The 18005-nt window shown below is 38.5% G+C and overlaps 1 protein-coding gene across 1 annotated transcript; it reads right to left on the reverse strand.

Annotated features, from left to right (window-relative positions):
* LOC139726810 (uncharacterized) lies at window positions 1–1155 on the reverse strand. The gene has a single exon (XM_071637800.1). It carries the CDS (start codon window positions 1153–1155, stop codon window positions 1–3), a length of 1155 nt encoding a protein of 384 aa, XP_071493901.1.
* Between the last annotated feature and the right edge of the window lie 16850 nt (window positions 1156–18005).

The raw sequence follows: 18005 nt of genomic DNA on the forward strand, positions 1-18005 counted from the left end.
TTATCTCAAAGACAGGGACCTGAGGAGATGCGAGTTAGTGGAGCTGTCGCCGTCCATTGCCCCACGTACCATGGGGTCTTCCCTCAAGGCAGCTGCCCGCTGATTGCAAGCATCGGCAGCATCATGCTCGAATTGGTGGCTAGAAATCCTCGTCTGCGGATGTTGCTCTCCATGTTGGTGACCTTGATGCTCATGGCGATGGATGTTTTGGACGGTAGCTCTGCCCCAGTCGGCGTATTTCCGATAGCGCGCAATACTTTGCAGCCAACAGTGGAAATTGATTTTCTGGTTATCCGAAAACCAGTTACTGGCGTACGCAGTAGCCACGAGCATGTGCACGTCATGTTCGTATCGGGATCCACATCGCGCAAAGTTGTCATAGCAACGTTGGATGCAGTTGAAGATGCGATTTCGATCCACTTGGTCCGGCTTGGCATGGAGATGGCAGGCGAGGAGAAGAGATAGCTTAGCGACACTGTCCGGATGAAAGCCATAAGGATAGTCCGAATCGAACTCGCAGAGTTGCGCTTTGAGCAAATTGAATTCCCCGCGCTTTCTTTGTAAATCCAGGCGTGCCTTGGAGAGCTCGCGTTCTAGTTTGCGGTTATCAGCTTGGCATAAGTGGAGCTGCTTACGACTGTGTTTGAGCTGAATTTCTAGAGCGTTTAGTCGGCGATTTAGTTCCTCCATGTTTGGGAGTTCACCACCTCCTGCCTGGCTTGGTGTTTCTTTGGTTCCTTTCTCACAACATGCCTTATCACATTCAGCTGTATGTCCTGGATATTCCAAGCGATTTACGACAGCTCCGCAAGCGATGCATTCCACAGGTGCGTATCCACAGCAATCAAGGTGCTTGTCCAACATTTCTACGCGCACGGTCAACGCGCATCCACGATCCGCGTTGGAACAGAAGATCGCCATCCCGTTGACGAGTTCACGGATGGCCCATACCGGGCTCACCTGAAACTTGCTGATGCAAGTTCGACACTGAGGACAGGTCCCAGCCAGAGGCCGGGCAAGCCAAGTATCCAGGCACGTCTGACAAAACGCATGTCCACATCGCGTCAAAACCGCATCTCGAAGCACGCATGCGCATATGCCGCACATGAGGTTTGGATCGGGTTTAGTGACGAATCTCTCCACGGAGTATCCCATATTTCTTGCTCCACTAACAGAACAGCGATTATAATCCAAATCCTTGTAAGCGTCGTAAATAGAAATCGATAATTCTCATTGGAAAGTGCAAATACTGTCATATGGCCGACAAACGACACGGAGTTGACGAAGATCAATATTGTCACTCGATAAACAGTGGGTGTCTTGTCTCATTGTTTGCACTGCAAACTGAAAACGGGCGAACTAGTTTGACACAGGAAAAAAATCCCCAAGACTTGATGATAAATCCACGACAGTTCTTGTTTTCCTGCAATGAAACTGTTGTGATACAACTTCTTGTCCCAGTGATGTTTTTCAAAGGCATAGGTCCAAATATTCAAACACTTTGATTAGAAACACAGCATCTTCTCAATATCATCAATAATTGATGATAGAGGCCCTCGATATTTTCCGCACATGACCTGCCTGAATGTGGGCATCAATTTCGTTCATCTGAAGAGAGTGAAATATAAGTTACGGGGTGATAATGACCAGATGGTCTCTTCCAGGGGTATAACTAGCGTAAAGTACGCGAGTATATTATGTTCATCCAGCTGTGAATCGCACAAAGTATGAAATTAGGATATACTCCCAAGCGTATCAGATTGGCTGATCCGGTGAGCCTCTGTGTTCACAACAATCACAAATCAGATTTTACAGAAATGTCCACACACCGAATTTGCATGAACTAGCAGCGAATATTGTATCTGATATCAGTACCGCATCAGATCACAGAAGATCCAGATAACGTGAAAAACAAGGTGAAATTGAGACAAGACTTCAAATGCGTTTTGTATGCACTAGCTAGCACATCGTCGTTTAGAGTACTACAGTAATACAGCTGAGGTTTCCCAGCTCAGATAGGCACCTCGGAGCGGAGCTCTGCAGCCACGGAACGTTCTCCCTCTCTCTGAGTCCCACGTCCGGTGTATTAGCCGGCTGCTGCAAGAATGAGAAATATGCGTCGAATGTGAAACGCAGCGCAGAGTGACGTAAACTTGCGGAAGGGATGGTGGAGGGGAGTGAATCATTCGGTTGTACAGTATAAGCTGCTGGCAGGGTACGGTAGCTCCATGGTACGATAGAGGAAGAAGACATGAGAAATCCTCTGTGTATAATTCCATCTGCGTTCTGCCCGACATCAAGCATGAGAAGTCATAATGAGATAATTCCTCCTTGCTCCTAAGGAATCCGTGAGGATCGAGACACTGGTGTTGAAATCAGGATGAAAAGAGATGGGTTGCTTCTCTTATAGCACATGCATGCACTTCATTAAGAATTTGTATTAATCATGCCTGTATATTTTCGTTTGTAATTGAGGTTAAAGGCACATAGGGGCCTTGGTGAAAGATGTAACATTGCCCTTCATTTCTTCTTCTTTAGATGATGACTTCCATTTCTAAATGGAATGAGTACTTAGTTTATGCTCATCATCATGCTCAGTAATATTAAAGGAGTAAGGAGGTAGGGCCTATAATATATTTATCTCCTAATTGGTGATATACTGAAGTCCAGAAATTTTGCTCTACAATTGGCTCACTTTTATACAAAGCCCTTATCATAGTTGTTCCATAAGGGGTGGTAAATATTACAAGGGACAGGCAATTCTAAGAGCGACTGTCCATCACCTTGCCATTTCAGTACGCATAATTAGCTCTCGTATCGTTAATGGTGCCTTGTTCCTAATCTGTAAGAACACTATATAGTTTTGTGGAAAGACATTGATGTGTAATGCGATCAGATTACCAGCTCCGGTCGTACACTGGGCATGCGTTAAGTATATTATCAACTTTTTTGTCTATTCGCTGATTATATTGTGACTTCAATGCAAGCGCTAGATAACTTTCGGGAGTTAAAGCGTATAGTGTGGTGTACTGATTGATGTTATCTTACGACTCTTATCGTCACGAGGTAAAAAGAAAAATAATAATAACTACATGAAGAGTGTACGTCGTCTCACTATGATAATTATGTATATAGCACGTTATTCTTTTCCTGGCTTTGTCTTCTTTGTGAAAGAAAGAATGTCTTCTCTATCGGATCGCACAATGTAAGAATTGTTCGATAAAACTGTTAAACTGGATCTGAGTTCAACGTTTGCTGTAGAAACATATTCATCTATTTGAAGTGATGAATCCCTTTAAGCGCAAAAGCTAGGGCATGACTCTGGATATGCCGTTCAGTATTATGTACACGTCAGCTTCCCTTTTTCCGAGTCACCTTTTGGCGCTTCCGTATACACATATACCGTTCACCTTGCGGAAGTGTCTGGAATCCGGCAAGCGGGAAATGAAGCACGTGGCTTACCAATATCAGCTTTATGCCGAGGAAATACACAGCTTGAGAATTGATTGACCAATTCTTGATTTTACTTGATTTTTGTGTGTGTGTGTTTTTTAATTTTTTTTTTGCACAAGCTAGACTCTTTCGTATTGATGATTGTATCACGCATTCGCATTCACAATCGATATGAGGGGAGGGGGAGAGAACAATACATGCTAAAAAAAGAGAAAGAGATAATGAACATAAGTTATATGCAACTTAAAGTATATATACATAATCATATGCACAAACATACAAACACATGATACTTAACATACAACTACATGCGTACTTACAAACATACACATAATCCTAGATGAAAACATACAGCTATACACTTGTATCTCCATTTCAATGACAAAACTATTATGATATGCAACGGCATACTAGTAAATTATTGCTCTCTTCCACACATACCGAATGCATACATGCACACACACACACACACACACATCACACACATTCTTTCGATCGCTCTCCCTGTCTTTCCCTTTCTACAATTATTTCTAGCTCTTGCTTGCACACGCGCACATACACAAAAAGAAGCTCGCCTGTTTAGGCCTATATACGCGCACACACTCACATCCGACACTAACTCCCTGGTAGCAGAGCAGTGGTTAATACACTCCAATACTCTTTCAGATCTAATGAAGACAGGAGAAGCGGCATCCAGTGTCTGTAGTGTCAAAGTGAAAAACAAGAAAAAAAAAAACAATAACAAATGGTATGACCCCGCCCGGCAACACCGAGCCTCGTCGTTCGACAGCAGGCGACGCTGAAAGTGTCAATGTCTAAGGTCCAACGGCGGAGCTCGGGATGGTTATTTGCGTGAATAGCTCCCCTTATTTACTACCACGAATGAGATGTGAAGAGACAGTATCTATAGCAGAGTGGATGTCAAACAAAAGATCAAGTGAAGAGAGAGCGCCCGAGAGAGAGAGAGAGAGTTATTGGGGGTGCGCGGCACTTTTTTTCTTCGGCAGTATGCACATGCAACATACATCATGCATTGTTATTGGTGTATAATCATAATTATTATCTGCAAAAAAAAAAAAAACACCTCTGATTGTGTACTTGTACAATACATGGAATAAAGGAAGATAACCATTTTTCCACCTACCTGACACTTCAACCACTTTCTGTGCGTTATCTAAACGGTATCATGTAAAATCTATGTGCACAGCCCCATTATGACTGCTGTTAAAAGTGCACGACTTTACCTGAGATGAGAATCAGAATTTCCTATGACTAATAGTGGATATACATCAATAATTATGAGGGCATTCCCTTCAATGTTTTGCTAGCACTTTGTCCCACTAGCCTTCGTATTGTGCACAATAAAACAAGTCCAGAATGTTATGCTAAGTCATATATATATATATATATATATATATATATATAACAAAGCAACTAAAACATGACCTAAAACTTAAATTCCGAAAACGTATTGTCACATTTGTTTACAATGTTTAAGTCCTTTCGTTCACATCTCACGCAGTTACCATCTTCTTGCTGTTTTTGGATGTGTTACAGATACAGTAAGATATGTCTATAATCACCGTATACATCACGGCAAGGGTTTATAGCGCGTTAGGTCTGAAGACCAAACACTGTACGTTGCTGGCCAGATTAGGCCTATCATGAATAATCACAATGGTAACAGCTGTCATACGCACTGCCAAAAGGCTGTGTCGCCGCTTGCCACACGACAGAGCGTTGCGTAATCCCAGCAGATTCACTTTTGTTCCTCAGAATGACTGAGTTAACGCGACGGTCTTTTCGCCTCTCGTTTTTCAACCGCTTCCTTCCTTCACTAATTACCCTTTTACAAACAGTTGCTTTGTTTAGCTATAAATCAGACTTTTGTCCTACAAGCCGCTGGACGCCGTTCGGCGGAAAGTCAAGAGCGTTAATCATACACGCTTGACAGAAATGTATATACAAACCGGGTATTTTTTTTTCCTTCTTCAAGGAAAACCATCAATCATTATTTCAGTAAGCTTATGCTCTGTGTGACGGAGCTGTCTTTGACAAAGTATGTTTCTTGAGCCTCTTTTAGTGCCACTGAGAGCCGTGTGTACCGATGCTTGTAGATTACGCATTTTCAATTATTTAATTCGCCATTGAATTGAAGTCCAACAGTGCTTTCTTCTGTGTTCGTACAAGCAGTATACCATCTCAAATTATATGATAAAGTGCTGTAATCATTAATTCTGACTTTCTTTTCTAAAACTTATCTACCTCGAAACACCCATATCATCGGATTTCTCCCTTTTTTTGGGGGGGGGGGGGGGTGGAACTTTTTTAATACAGCATTAATCATTCAAATGGGAGTGATATGGTTTGAAGAAACATTATTTTTAAAGAGATATCCCAGCATTGTGTTTTACTCATTCTCTCCCCCCCCCCCCCCCCCATATAATACATCCTATCTTATAAATCACTGGACTGATATACAGTCATTCCCACAAGTTCCGCGAATATACTCGGGCATGTGTCTATGGGAAATGCGTGTTGTAACAAAATCAGTCCGTCCTCAACGGGTTAAAATTTAATGCACATTGATATCTAAACTTGGAGAGAGAAAATACATGTTATAATCTTTCCGTTTTAGAGTTTCTGTGCTGCTACCATGTTGAAGGAGTGACACAGTAGGAACAAACAGGAACATGCAAACAATCTATATCTATACCATCATCGTGTACAACCGGATATGTGAATAGCATCACAGCTGAGCTAAATGGAAATATAGCGTAATGTAATTTTGAAATAACATTTATAGTATGTAAACCAAACAAATATCATGTCACTAGAAAGCGTTGGCATCGACCCTGTGCAAAGATGGGGGGGGGGGGGAGAATGCAGTGATATTGTGATGCATTTATACGAGAGGGAGAGACAGACAGTCAGACTGCACGAAGATGGCGCGCATTAAAAAATACCCTAACACAACTCTTGATACAAAGAAGAGCATACATGACAAGTATGATTTATGAAAGAAATATGATAGATATTACATGTAAATATAGTTATAATCATAAACATAATATACGTGCATGCATAATACCAAAGATAATTACGTGTAAATGTAAATAATGTCCCTTTTCTCTCTTTATTATATATATATATATATATATATATATATATATGTATATATATATATATATATATAAGTATATATATATATATATATATATATATATATATATATATATACATACATATATATGTATATATATATATATACACACATATATATATGTATATATATATATACATATATATATATATATATATATATATATATATATATATATATATATATATATATATATATAAACATGTTGCGAATTCACGTATTGGCTCCAATTTATATATATAAATATATATATATATATATATATATATATACATATATATATATATATATATTCATATAAGGAAAGAGGAAGAAAGGGAGAGAGAGAGTGGAAGACAGAAAGAAAGATGTACAAGAGGCACTAATGCTCGGAAGGATTATGCAAGGAATTATTCACGCTAGAACCCCTGGCTATTAATGAATGTCCATCAGCAAAGCTTGGCATCCCGCTGCGTCCAAGGAACTCCGGCTGCATGTGGCATTGTGTAGGCACCTATTACTCAGTATATACCCCATGCATGAGTCATCGCTCATTAGCATTGATGCCCCGGTCTCCCTCCGGCATCTTGGCCAAGAGCGAGGAAGATCTTGTCGGTAGAAGCGGAGATTGCTCGCAATCGCAGCATCTCAACAAGCTGCGAAATGATCTCCGGTCCAGGGAGGATGGGGTTTCCATGGTTTTGCAGCCGCCTGGTGGACTCTATCCGTCTTCCGCTCACCAATCTCTTCCTAATCTTTTTTTTTTCAGTCTCCCTCTCTCCCCTTCCTCCCCCCTCTCTCTCTCCCGTCTTCTCCCCATCTATTTCCCTTTCCTTCGCTCTCTCCCACACTTCTTTCTTTTTATTAAATTTTCCTCCGATTTGATTCTAACTATGTTTCATTCGTTACTGTGTCACATTCCATTTATATGTTTTAATATGCAAAATTTATACACAAAATAGTATCTCCTGTCATACACTTGAATCATTCTACTTGAAAGTTCAAGACAATACACAGATATGCATATATTCGAAATGGATTTACAAAACATTAATCATTATCTCCTGTTAATGTATATCTCCTGTCATACCCTTGAATCATTCTACTTGAATTTCAAGAATGCACAGATAGGCAAATATACGAAATAAATTTACAAAACACAATATCTCCTGTTGATATTAGAAATGTAAATCATTTTTTTTTTCAAAACAAAACTGGCCATTCCCCTTAATACAAACAAAAATATTTCTTCCCTCGTCACCAATCCCTTAATCTGCCCTTTATTATACACCCCATCCTAACCCTTTTTTTCTTCCTACCCCCTTAACTTACATATACCCTTATACACTGTATTAATTCAATCCTATTCTAATTCCTTAACCACCATCTCCCCCCTTAAAAAGAAATCATATTCCATCCACACATACCACATCCATCCCTCCAATACACAACTGTATACCCATTATACACACACAACTCACAGACGCAGGTACAGTTAACTGCATCCTTGTCGCTGTAATGCATTAAAAAACAAAATGGAGAAGAGAAAGAACAAACATACATACTAACAAACACACACATGCACTAGCTCTCTTCCACTCTGTCTCTCTCTCCCTCCCTCTCAGTGGAACTACATATAATTATTATGATTGTTCAAGTGGAAATCTCTTCTTCTTAGAGCGCAAAATGCATCAATTGGAGTGATATCTTGTAATCTTTCTCTAACATATCTAACTGATCGAGTCTGTTTGTTCTGAAATACATCATGACGACGCAGCAAGCAGAAGGTTGAATTCAACAAAGAGATGAATAAGTGAGATAAAGACAGCTAGAGAGAGCGAGCGTGTGTGTGTGTGTGTGTGTGTGTGTGTGTGTGTGTGATATGAAGCAAAAAAGTGGGAAAATCGAAATGTCAACTTGTTTTATCTCTTCGTCATTAAAATCATTAAAGATGGTTATCACAGAGGTCACTTATGTATTCAGTGCAGTTGATAAAGATATATTCAAGTGATTCATCCATCTACTAGTAGTACATGTATGTGTGTATGTGTGTTCTTTCCACTCCTATTGGCATAAAATGACACAAGACATATAATTCAAAACATTCTGTCATCATAATATCACAACCAAGGTCATGGTCAACTGATGCATGGCATTACAATATTCATGATGACTGCAAAGCAGCAAATTGGGGAGGCAATTTAAACTTCTGCTAACACAAAATTATGAGCTTATATTGAGAGAACATGCACAAATGCATTGTACAACGTATGACACGTTTTCCTATCAATTTTGTTATTGGCAAATGTCCAATGTAAGTGTGTACAGAGTTTCCCTTAAAGAGGAAATGCAACCAAAAATAAATAAAAATAAGAAAAAATATTCCCTACAGAATGATACAAAATGACAGAAATCGGATAAGAAATAAGGAAGACATGAAATTTTGAAATTCCACATTTTTTTTTGCAAACATTTCTTGACCAGTTCTTATGAATATTCAAATCAGGAAGTTGACAATGTCATCCTCTCTCAATTTCTTATTCATTTCCCAAAAATCTCAAATCTAAATATAAAACTTCTCTTAAAACCGTCCAAAATAGAAAAAGAACAAAATGTTAATTCTGATATATCGTGGTATGGGAACATGCTTTTACTTGTATTAGATAGAAATAACAATTTTCTGAATTTCACATACATGTATAACATTCATGAAAAATTGTGAGGGTATGACATCATCAACTGACTCATTTTAATATCTATAAGGACTGGTAAAGAAATTGTTATCTTAAAAGAATGTGAAATTTCAAAATGTCATATCTTCCTTATTTCTCATCCAATTTTTGTCATGTTTGTATCATTCTGTAGAGAAATGTTTTCTCTTTCTTTGAGAGCTCATTCATTTTGAGGTGGATTTCTTCTTTAAGGGTATTGTTGCATTCGTTTTCCACTTATTTGCAGCTTGAGAAAGAAAATGGTTTTCTACAGATGAATCATCTAATCTGCACTTTTGGTCCTTGAATAACATTTCTACAGAGCGCTTGTTTGTGCTGCTGGAGTTAACAATGGAGTCACATAAGTGTCCAAATTTCCCTCAGAGGCAGAACTTCAGATTACAAGTCAAACAATACCTAGTTGTTGAATCACAACAAAAATGTTTTTGCCTTTCAAATATAGAGAGGCTCACCTCAAGTCATATGGTTTCGTCTCCTCCAAAGTGTGAGGCAAATTAATTATTTGCTGTAAGTTTGACTAAACAACACACACACAAAAAAAAAATATGAAAGACAGTTTCCATTCCAAGAGTTAAGATTTCAGACAGCAAAGGAACCAACATGTGCAATTGAAGCAGGAGCATGTTTGGTTGGAAAAGGCTTTCAAAACCTACATAAGTGAATCCAGGTTACACACTTCAAGGATGATATTCATTGTATCTCATTTTGTAGCAGTTATTTCCCAGGACTATTTGCAAATAGTTGTTATTGATGACTTGAACCATTTAAATGGCAAACACTGTGTGGCATGAAACTCATAGTTACTTGGCACAACTACAAATCAGAAACTCATGCTGCATACACTGTTCTTAACAATATAACACCATTTTTATTTCTCCCATGAGCATACATGAAAGTTTTCCATACAGGCACCAGCAGGAGAAAAACATGGTATAATGTGTTTTCATAAAGCAGGAGAGACATAGTTTAACAATATTACTACAGCATATTAAAGGGAATGAAGTTCAGCAAGTTCATTTGCTTGACACATAATGCCACAGAACACCTCTACTCATGGAGAAGTAAATCCAGTACAGCAGGAATGTAAAATAACAGTAATGATAACACCTCCAGTGATTGATTGACAAAATGCCCTACATCGACGTAAATATGCACTGAATTGATCAGTGTTTTAGTAGTAGCCACGATAGGTGCTTATTTACGTCGATATGTAGGGCAATTTGTCAATCTGTTGCATAAAAACTTCTCGATGGAAGAATTTCATGAATTTGAACCTGCAGTGATTGCTTCCAAAAATGATAGAGGTTACAGCCAAAGGCAGTCCGACAGCCTTGATATATTTTGAAAAATATGTGGATCTCTTGAGAAGCGCAAGTATTAAACACTTTGAGCACAAATAAATAAATTTTAAAGGGGAAGGATAGTAACTGATCAGTGGGAATTAGTGGAAATGCTGGGAGATGATTGTTCCAATCCTTATGGGATTCATTCAAGAGTTCATTGCATATCTATTGTTGTGTGAAAATGATTTGCTTCAGAATGGTCTCATATTCAAGTAATGTGCAGTTTAATGCTTCCAGGTTAGCGTCCCTGGTCAGTGACAGAGCATTAATCTGCACATTACTTGAATATGAGACCGTTCTGAAGCAAATAATTTTCACACAACAATAGATATACAATGAACTCTTGAATGAATCCCATAAGGATTGGAACAATCATCTCCCAGCATTTCCACTGATTCCCACTGATCAGTTACTAGCCTTCCCCTTTAATTCTATTCATTATTATCTGGTTTGTACAGGAGAATGCAAGCGGTACTACATAATTCGTGAGCAGATGACTGCAAAAGTAATCCGATATCTCATTTGTGTCTTGACACCAACATAATAATATTCTGACTGAAGAACCCATTGGCAATGCAGACACCCCAACCCCAAGCACCTCTTGAATTTGACCGAAAGATCGGTCTGTATCTGTCCGTCGGGGAATGTTCCGCGGAGACTGCGTCTGGCTTCACGGATCCCTAGGAGAGCGTTAATGGCAAAAAATAAAAGACTCCTCCAGACAGACGGATCTTTCTGTTTACTCTTGAATGGGAGATGTTCCTGCCAGGAACCCCTAGCAAACTGTGGACTCTTGATTGCGCAATCATGCGCACAATACAGTATGTGCCAGTATCACACATCATGAAGTTCTAAGATTAAAGATGTTCACTGGTGCGATCTTAGCCTTGATTTTGAGCATATATGACAAACTAATGTTGGGTGGGAGAAAGTTAAATTCTAAGCAGGAGAAAATATGTCTTCAGCAGGAGAAACACAGCTTAAGTGGGAGAAATTCAAACTCAAGCAGGAGAGTGGGAGAGTTGGAGTCTTTAGCGAAGAACCTACGGGGTACTCAAATTAAACTGAACATGATTTAAAAAAAAAATCATCAAGTTTGAATATCAGTTAATGTATGGTAGATGGTGTTCTCTCCTCCTTCTCTCACACACATTCACTTTGATTTGATATCAAAAATATGCTTAAAAATCTTTCAATAAACTTATGTTGTACGGATATATCTTGAATCACATTCAGATAATAGAATGAAATGACTGAAACTGTGGAACTGCAAAATGTGGATGGCATTTGGCTTTTAACTGATAAAACAAACAAACAAAAATCTTGGCCTAAATCCTATGGGTAGTCTACTTCTTGAAACAAGAATAATACGGCACATATATGCTGGACATTTAGAGCATATCGTTAGATTCACTCTTATATAATTTTCTGCAGTGAAAAGGTGGAGAAGGGAGAGGTACTACTGATCCTTGACCCAACCACAAGTGCTACCCTTGCCCCCACCCCACATTAGAAAAAAAAGTCCTGCAGTCCCCTGCAGGAAATATATGCACTAAGTTGAACAAAAACACATTTGTTTATCACATCAAACACACATGGTTGGTAGCAACACTAACCACATTTCAGTTGCCATTACAGAGTGCATGCAGCACAGAAATCATGTGGCAAGTTGTGGCATGCAACAGGCAAAACAAGAAGATTCTTGACAATAGTGCCTCCTCCAGTGCTACCAACACCTTACATAAACATGAAGTACAAAAAGCTTTCATTCTTCTTCAAGTTGTAGTTACTAACTGTTTCGAAGGCTCAACCATTTCTTCTGTTTACGACAACAGAATTACAAATTAGTAAAAGCAGGGCTGCCAACGTTGAGTGAGAGTTTGGCGTGAGACACTGCGAGGGAGCGGAGCGACCTCCTGGCTAGCGTCTGGCGGCCTGCTGTGCGGCCGCACGTACGTACATACTACGTACACAGTCAGTGTATGTAAAGCGATGTAAAGCACACGTCATAGCCATACGACTATGTACTGTAATTTGCCAAAAGTACAAGCTACGCTCACGTGGTATAGGTAGACTCAATCGTAATCCAATAGCTTGTCTTTGCGCGCGAACCGAAAACGATTATTATTGGTTAAGCTTTGCACCCGCGCGGGAAAATCTCGAAATTTTGGGCTTGGGCATATCGATATTCGGAATATCAGAGAATTTAGTGATATATCTATTTTTGTAGTCATGTACATTCCATTTTTGGGGTTTAGCGTGATGAGATTTCATTTATCAGAGTGAGACAGTCAAAATTGGTTGAATTGCGTGAGTCTCACGCTTGATGCGTGAGAGTTGGCAGCCCTGTAAAAGCTACAACACGAAAACATTGCAGGAAGTTGTCATTGTTTGCACCACAAAATGGGGAAGGTTGGGGAGTGTTGCAGCCTCAGATAAAATCACTGGCTTGTTCCAGCTAAGATCTACAACTTATGACACAGAAAAGCTACCAACCTGAAGTCAGGCTGCTCATTATCACTTGCCTGAGAAGCATTCCTGAAGACCAAAGGAACATATTCACATGGTCATATCCTAACAATTGGGACATTCTTTCTTGGAGACATATACAACAAAATAAAAAGTAAAAATCAGGCTGAGAGGTGAATAATGCCACCCTAATAACAATTTGGTGAATATTGAGAGCACCTACATTGACACACTCCTACTTTCTGTGTCCTATTGACATCATAGATAAATAAACACTGTTCTCCTTTCATACCTTATTTTGACTGTCCTATGCATTCAATCTGCTCCTCTGGATATTCTTTTTTTTTGTGGGGGGGGGGGGGGAGGAAATTTCCTGTTAAATTAAGACTTCAATACAATCATTTTGCATTCAACTGAACAAGATCATGAATTTCAGAACAAGTGCTGAACAGCAAATCTGATGGGTGAAGATAGAATACATTGTACCACAGTACTCCAGTGCAGAGGGTTCAAGAGAGAGATGCAAATTAGATGCAATTATGCATGAGCTAGAGAAGATATAACCCCATGATTTCATCTTGCTAGAATCATGGAAGACTCAGTGGTAACAGCTCTAACGATCACATGTCATTTGCTTGCTGTCCACTCCCCCCCCCCCCCCCCCCACCCAGCTGAAATCAATTATTGTACACTGTTCCTGGTCTTTATAAAGCACCTTGCACAATGGGAAACTCGGGGCCTACCAAACGGATATTCTCGTTTATGAGACCTATACACGTGACAATATGATACACCAGTATTCTGCCATTCCACATCGCTTATTTCAGTCTTGGTAACCACCCACACTTGAGCGATCATGACCAACTACAGAGGTACTTCAGTCACACTGACCATAATGCAGCCCGAAATGAAATCCATGCACATAAGGCAAGAGACAATTAGAACATCAATGAGTAAATTACTATGAGTTAACCTCAACATCGGGAAGTGATAGGGAAAAACAGAAACACTGCAAAACTTCTTGCAAGTGTCATTTTGAATGAGCATAACAGCATAAAATTAGAGGTAGTGTGGTGTGACAAACATATTAGATGGATAGGAATGTCTTCCTCATGTTCCTATCACTGAAAAACATGAATGTTGATACACTGACTTCATCCAAAAAATACTGGATATACTAGTGATGCTTTACTATAAAATTTGTGGACCATCTCCAAAGAAGCAATATAGTTTAACAGTAGGCCTTACCCCTTCTTGACCCTTTACTTTCCAAAGATACAAAATATTTTAAGTACAAATATGGATAAATGTAAATAGGACAGCGCAACATGAGCGAGCTTGATTCCCCAAGACCAAATAACTCTCTTAATTTCAAGCACATTACAAATATGGATGAATGTAAACACGACAGCGCAATATGAGCAAGTTAGATTCCCCAAGACTAAATAACACTCTTTTTTCAAGTAAATGAACTTTGATAACCAAATTATTGCTGAATATAACAATACTGCCCTACACCTTACCCTTACAAGTATGACTGATCTCAAAGCGTCCTTCAAGAGATTGTGAAATGGTATAAAATCTCAGAAAATGTTCAAATGGGGTGGTTTTCAAAATCTACAATAAGCTGCGTATTCTACAATCTACCTTTCAAAAACAAACTCAAGAGCACAGTGTGCACATGATCTAAAGCAATTAAAAACTCAAAACTTCCAGTTATCCAACTACTACACATGTAGATGGTGTGTTATGTGCTCATGTGCATTCAAATGTACATAAACCCTTAAGAGAGCATTTCTACAAATAATTCACTGACTGACACACATTTTACTTTATATGACCTGATTTTAACTAAGAATCTCTAACATCATAGTCATCATATATTACAAATCATTGCATACTTTCCCATGACTCTGATCGCTTTGAGTTGTTTGGTAGCACTCGCATGGCACTCACATAAAAATTGCCTCCAATCTGATAAATAGAAAATCATCTCATATCAATATCAATTAAACGGCACAAAAAAAAAAATGATATAACAAGCACATACTTTACAACATTCTCACAACATTTATGTTATTTAGAATGCAACATCAAGATGAAGGCAACACTTCTGCATGTAAGAAGTTTACCAGAGGTACACACGAGATATGCGAACAGAGCAATTATTTTTTACTAGAGTGGGCAATGAGTCAGTTTCAATATGAATTGACAGAGTTTTGATAAAACACAATCATATATGCTCACACATTTCTCAATGTTTAGTGGTTTTTTTTTAAATCTATTAAATATACTTCAACTAATGCAGTGAGGGAAATGTAAACAATCTTGCTGTTTTCTTCTGAAAACTCAGTGTTCCTCTCTCCAGAGAAATATATGCCAGTGTGTAAGTGCCCATTAAACCTTTTCTCTTTTCACAGTTTAAAACCTCTGTTTCAAGATAAAACCATTTCAAAAAATAATTTTGGCCTCCAGTTCAGAACATAACATAAAACACGTAAAACATGTATCACATAATATAACACACACCACACAGATTGTATCTCTCAAACCTTCACTTTGAAAACAGTACACAAAACATATAAAAAGAATGTATATGATGTCTTCCTCTGGTCACTTGCAACTTCCATCACTTTGAAAGGCTTGTGACAAACTTTCGAGGGCAATTCTGGTCCTGTTAAAAGTTAGTCTAGTAAGACAGAGTAAAATCTTGTAAGCACATATGTGACAATTTGATCAAAATCAGAATGGAAGGAATTATGAAAGTGTGAAGCTTTACTCATTTTTACAAAACACTTCTAAAACTAGAAATGTCGCTATGGCGACTGGTATGCCTCCGCCATAATGCATGATTCTCCTAATAGGTCTATAGTACATGTGGACAATGTGTGATTACATTTTCACAAAATTGGCAAAATATTAAAATGACATGTTTGTCACAAATGTATTGAATGTTTACCTTCCTTGACCTATGTTTAATTGGATGAATAGGAGAGCATGTACTTGGGGATTTAAGAACTTTAACTTGACTTTGACCATTTCATAAGTTTATGCACTGAGTAATTTTCAAGGTATGGAGAAAAAGCGCAATTTCTGTATTGAACAGTAATTTGTTATCATTTTCATCTGGCCTTTGATTTATAAGAGAAGCACTGTCAGGCAGAACATACATAAATTCAGCATGTACTATGTTTCAAGATAACTTGAGCCACTTCCGAGATATGGAGAAAAAAGTAAGTTCAGCACTTTCACTTGATCTTTGACCTTTTGACCTTTGACCTTCTTGGCAAAAAAAAAAAATCCCAGAGAATCTCTATTGGGTTAGACATGCATACATCAAGTTTAAAAAAAAAATATCCTGCTGGCGTTGCATAAATATAAGGAAAATAGTAAGATTTTGAAGTATTGCCCTTGACCTTTGACCCCTGACCTTTGACCCCATGAACCCTAAATTCCCTAGATAACCACTGCCAGTCAGTAGATGCATATACACTATGTTCCATGAAGATACCTTGAACAATTTCCAAGATACAGAGAAAAAAGTGAAATTTTAACATTTTACTTGACCTTTTGACCTTTGACCTTTTGACCTCATGACCCCAAACTTTCACCAGAGAATCTTAATTGGGTAGTACATGTATACACTAAGTTTCAAGAAAATATCTTCAGGCATTGCATAGATATGGGGGAAATCATAAAATTTTAAGCATTTGACCTTGACCTTTTGACCTTTGACCTTGAGCATGTGCACCCAAAAGTTGATAGGCACAACTTCACCCCCTAATACACATACATGCCAAGTTTCATTAGGATACCTCAAAAGGTTTTGGTAGTTACCCTGTCCACAAAATTCATTACGGACGGACGGAAGGACGGACGGACGGAAGGACGGACGGACGGAAGGACGGACGGACGGAAGGACGGACGGACGGACGGACGGACGGACAACCCGAAAACATAATGCCTCCGGCACCACTTCGTGGCGGAGGCATAAAAAGTCAGTATATAATTCATAAATAATTCATAAATATACAAATGAGTGAGTTGATGTCATCCCCTCACAACTTGCCCTACAGTTTGTACACAAAATCTTGAAATTTCCAGTTTTTTGTTCAAACACATTTATACCCCAGTCTCAATGTTAGAGCATCATTCTGAAGTTATTTACCCGGGAATGATATTATGTTCTACAATCTTATAGCAGAAAACTTGAATTTTTGTCAAATTTTTGTACACAATCAATGGAAAATTGTGAGGTGAAGACATCATCAGCTCACTCATATGCATTTTCATATCAACTGTTCCAGAACTGTTGTACAAAAAATGAGTGAAGCTTCACAATTTCATACATTCCCTAATTTCTACCTGATTTTGATCAAATTTTCACTGTCTTGCAAATATTTACTCTCTTTTTTTTTTCAGACAACATCTCACTGGGCTGAAATTCTCCTTTAGTAAGGCTATCTTGATGCTGGCTCATGGACCACCTATTCAGTGATTCTGAACATCTCTTTCATAGCTTTGCATCATGTTGTACCTCCAGCAAAGTGGTTTTCTTTCAAATCTTAATCTCCAAATAGAACTATGTTTTGCATTAGTGCCCTTTTGCAGCTGCTTTGAAGAAATTCAGCTAAAAAAAAAAATGAGTAATTTGTTATTGATCACCAACATCTGAAATCTTCACAAAGTTTTGATCAAACACGTGACAACAGAATAAATATTTCTCATCAAAACTCAGGCTTCTACCTCTACTCAACTGCATAAAGACTAGGTGATAGGGACTGCCCTTTAGGTCTAGAAATTCCATTTGCCTTTTGGGACAGGAGAATACATGTACCTTCATTCTTACATACAATCATCAGCAAA

The sequence above is a fragment of the Diadema antillarum genome, unplaced genomic scaffold, assembly GCF_040938485.1.
Source record: "Diadema antillarum isolate AM-2024a unplaced genomic scaffold, OU_Dant_1.0 seq00000100_RagTag, whole genome shotgun sequence".
NCBI lineage: Eukaryota > Metazoa > Echinodermata > Echinoidea > Diadematoida > Diadematidae > Diadema > Diadema antillarum.

Coding starts and splice junctions, on each gene's coding strand:
- LOC139726810 (XM_071637800.1), bottom strand. CDS start 1,155: ATGGGATACTCCGTGGAGAGATTCGTCACTAAACCCGATCCAAACCTC.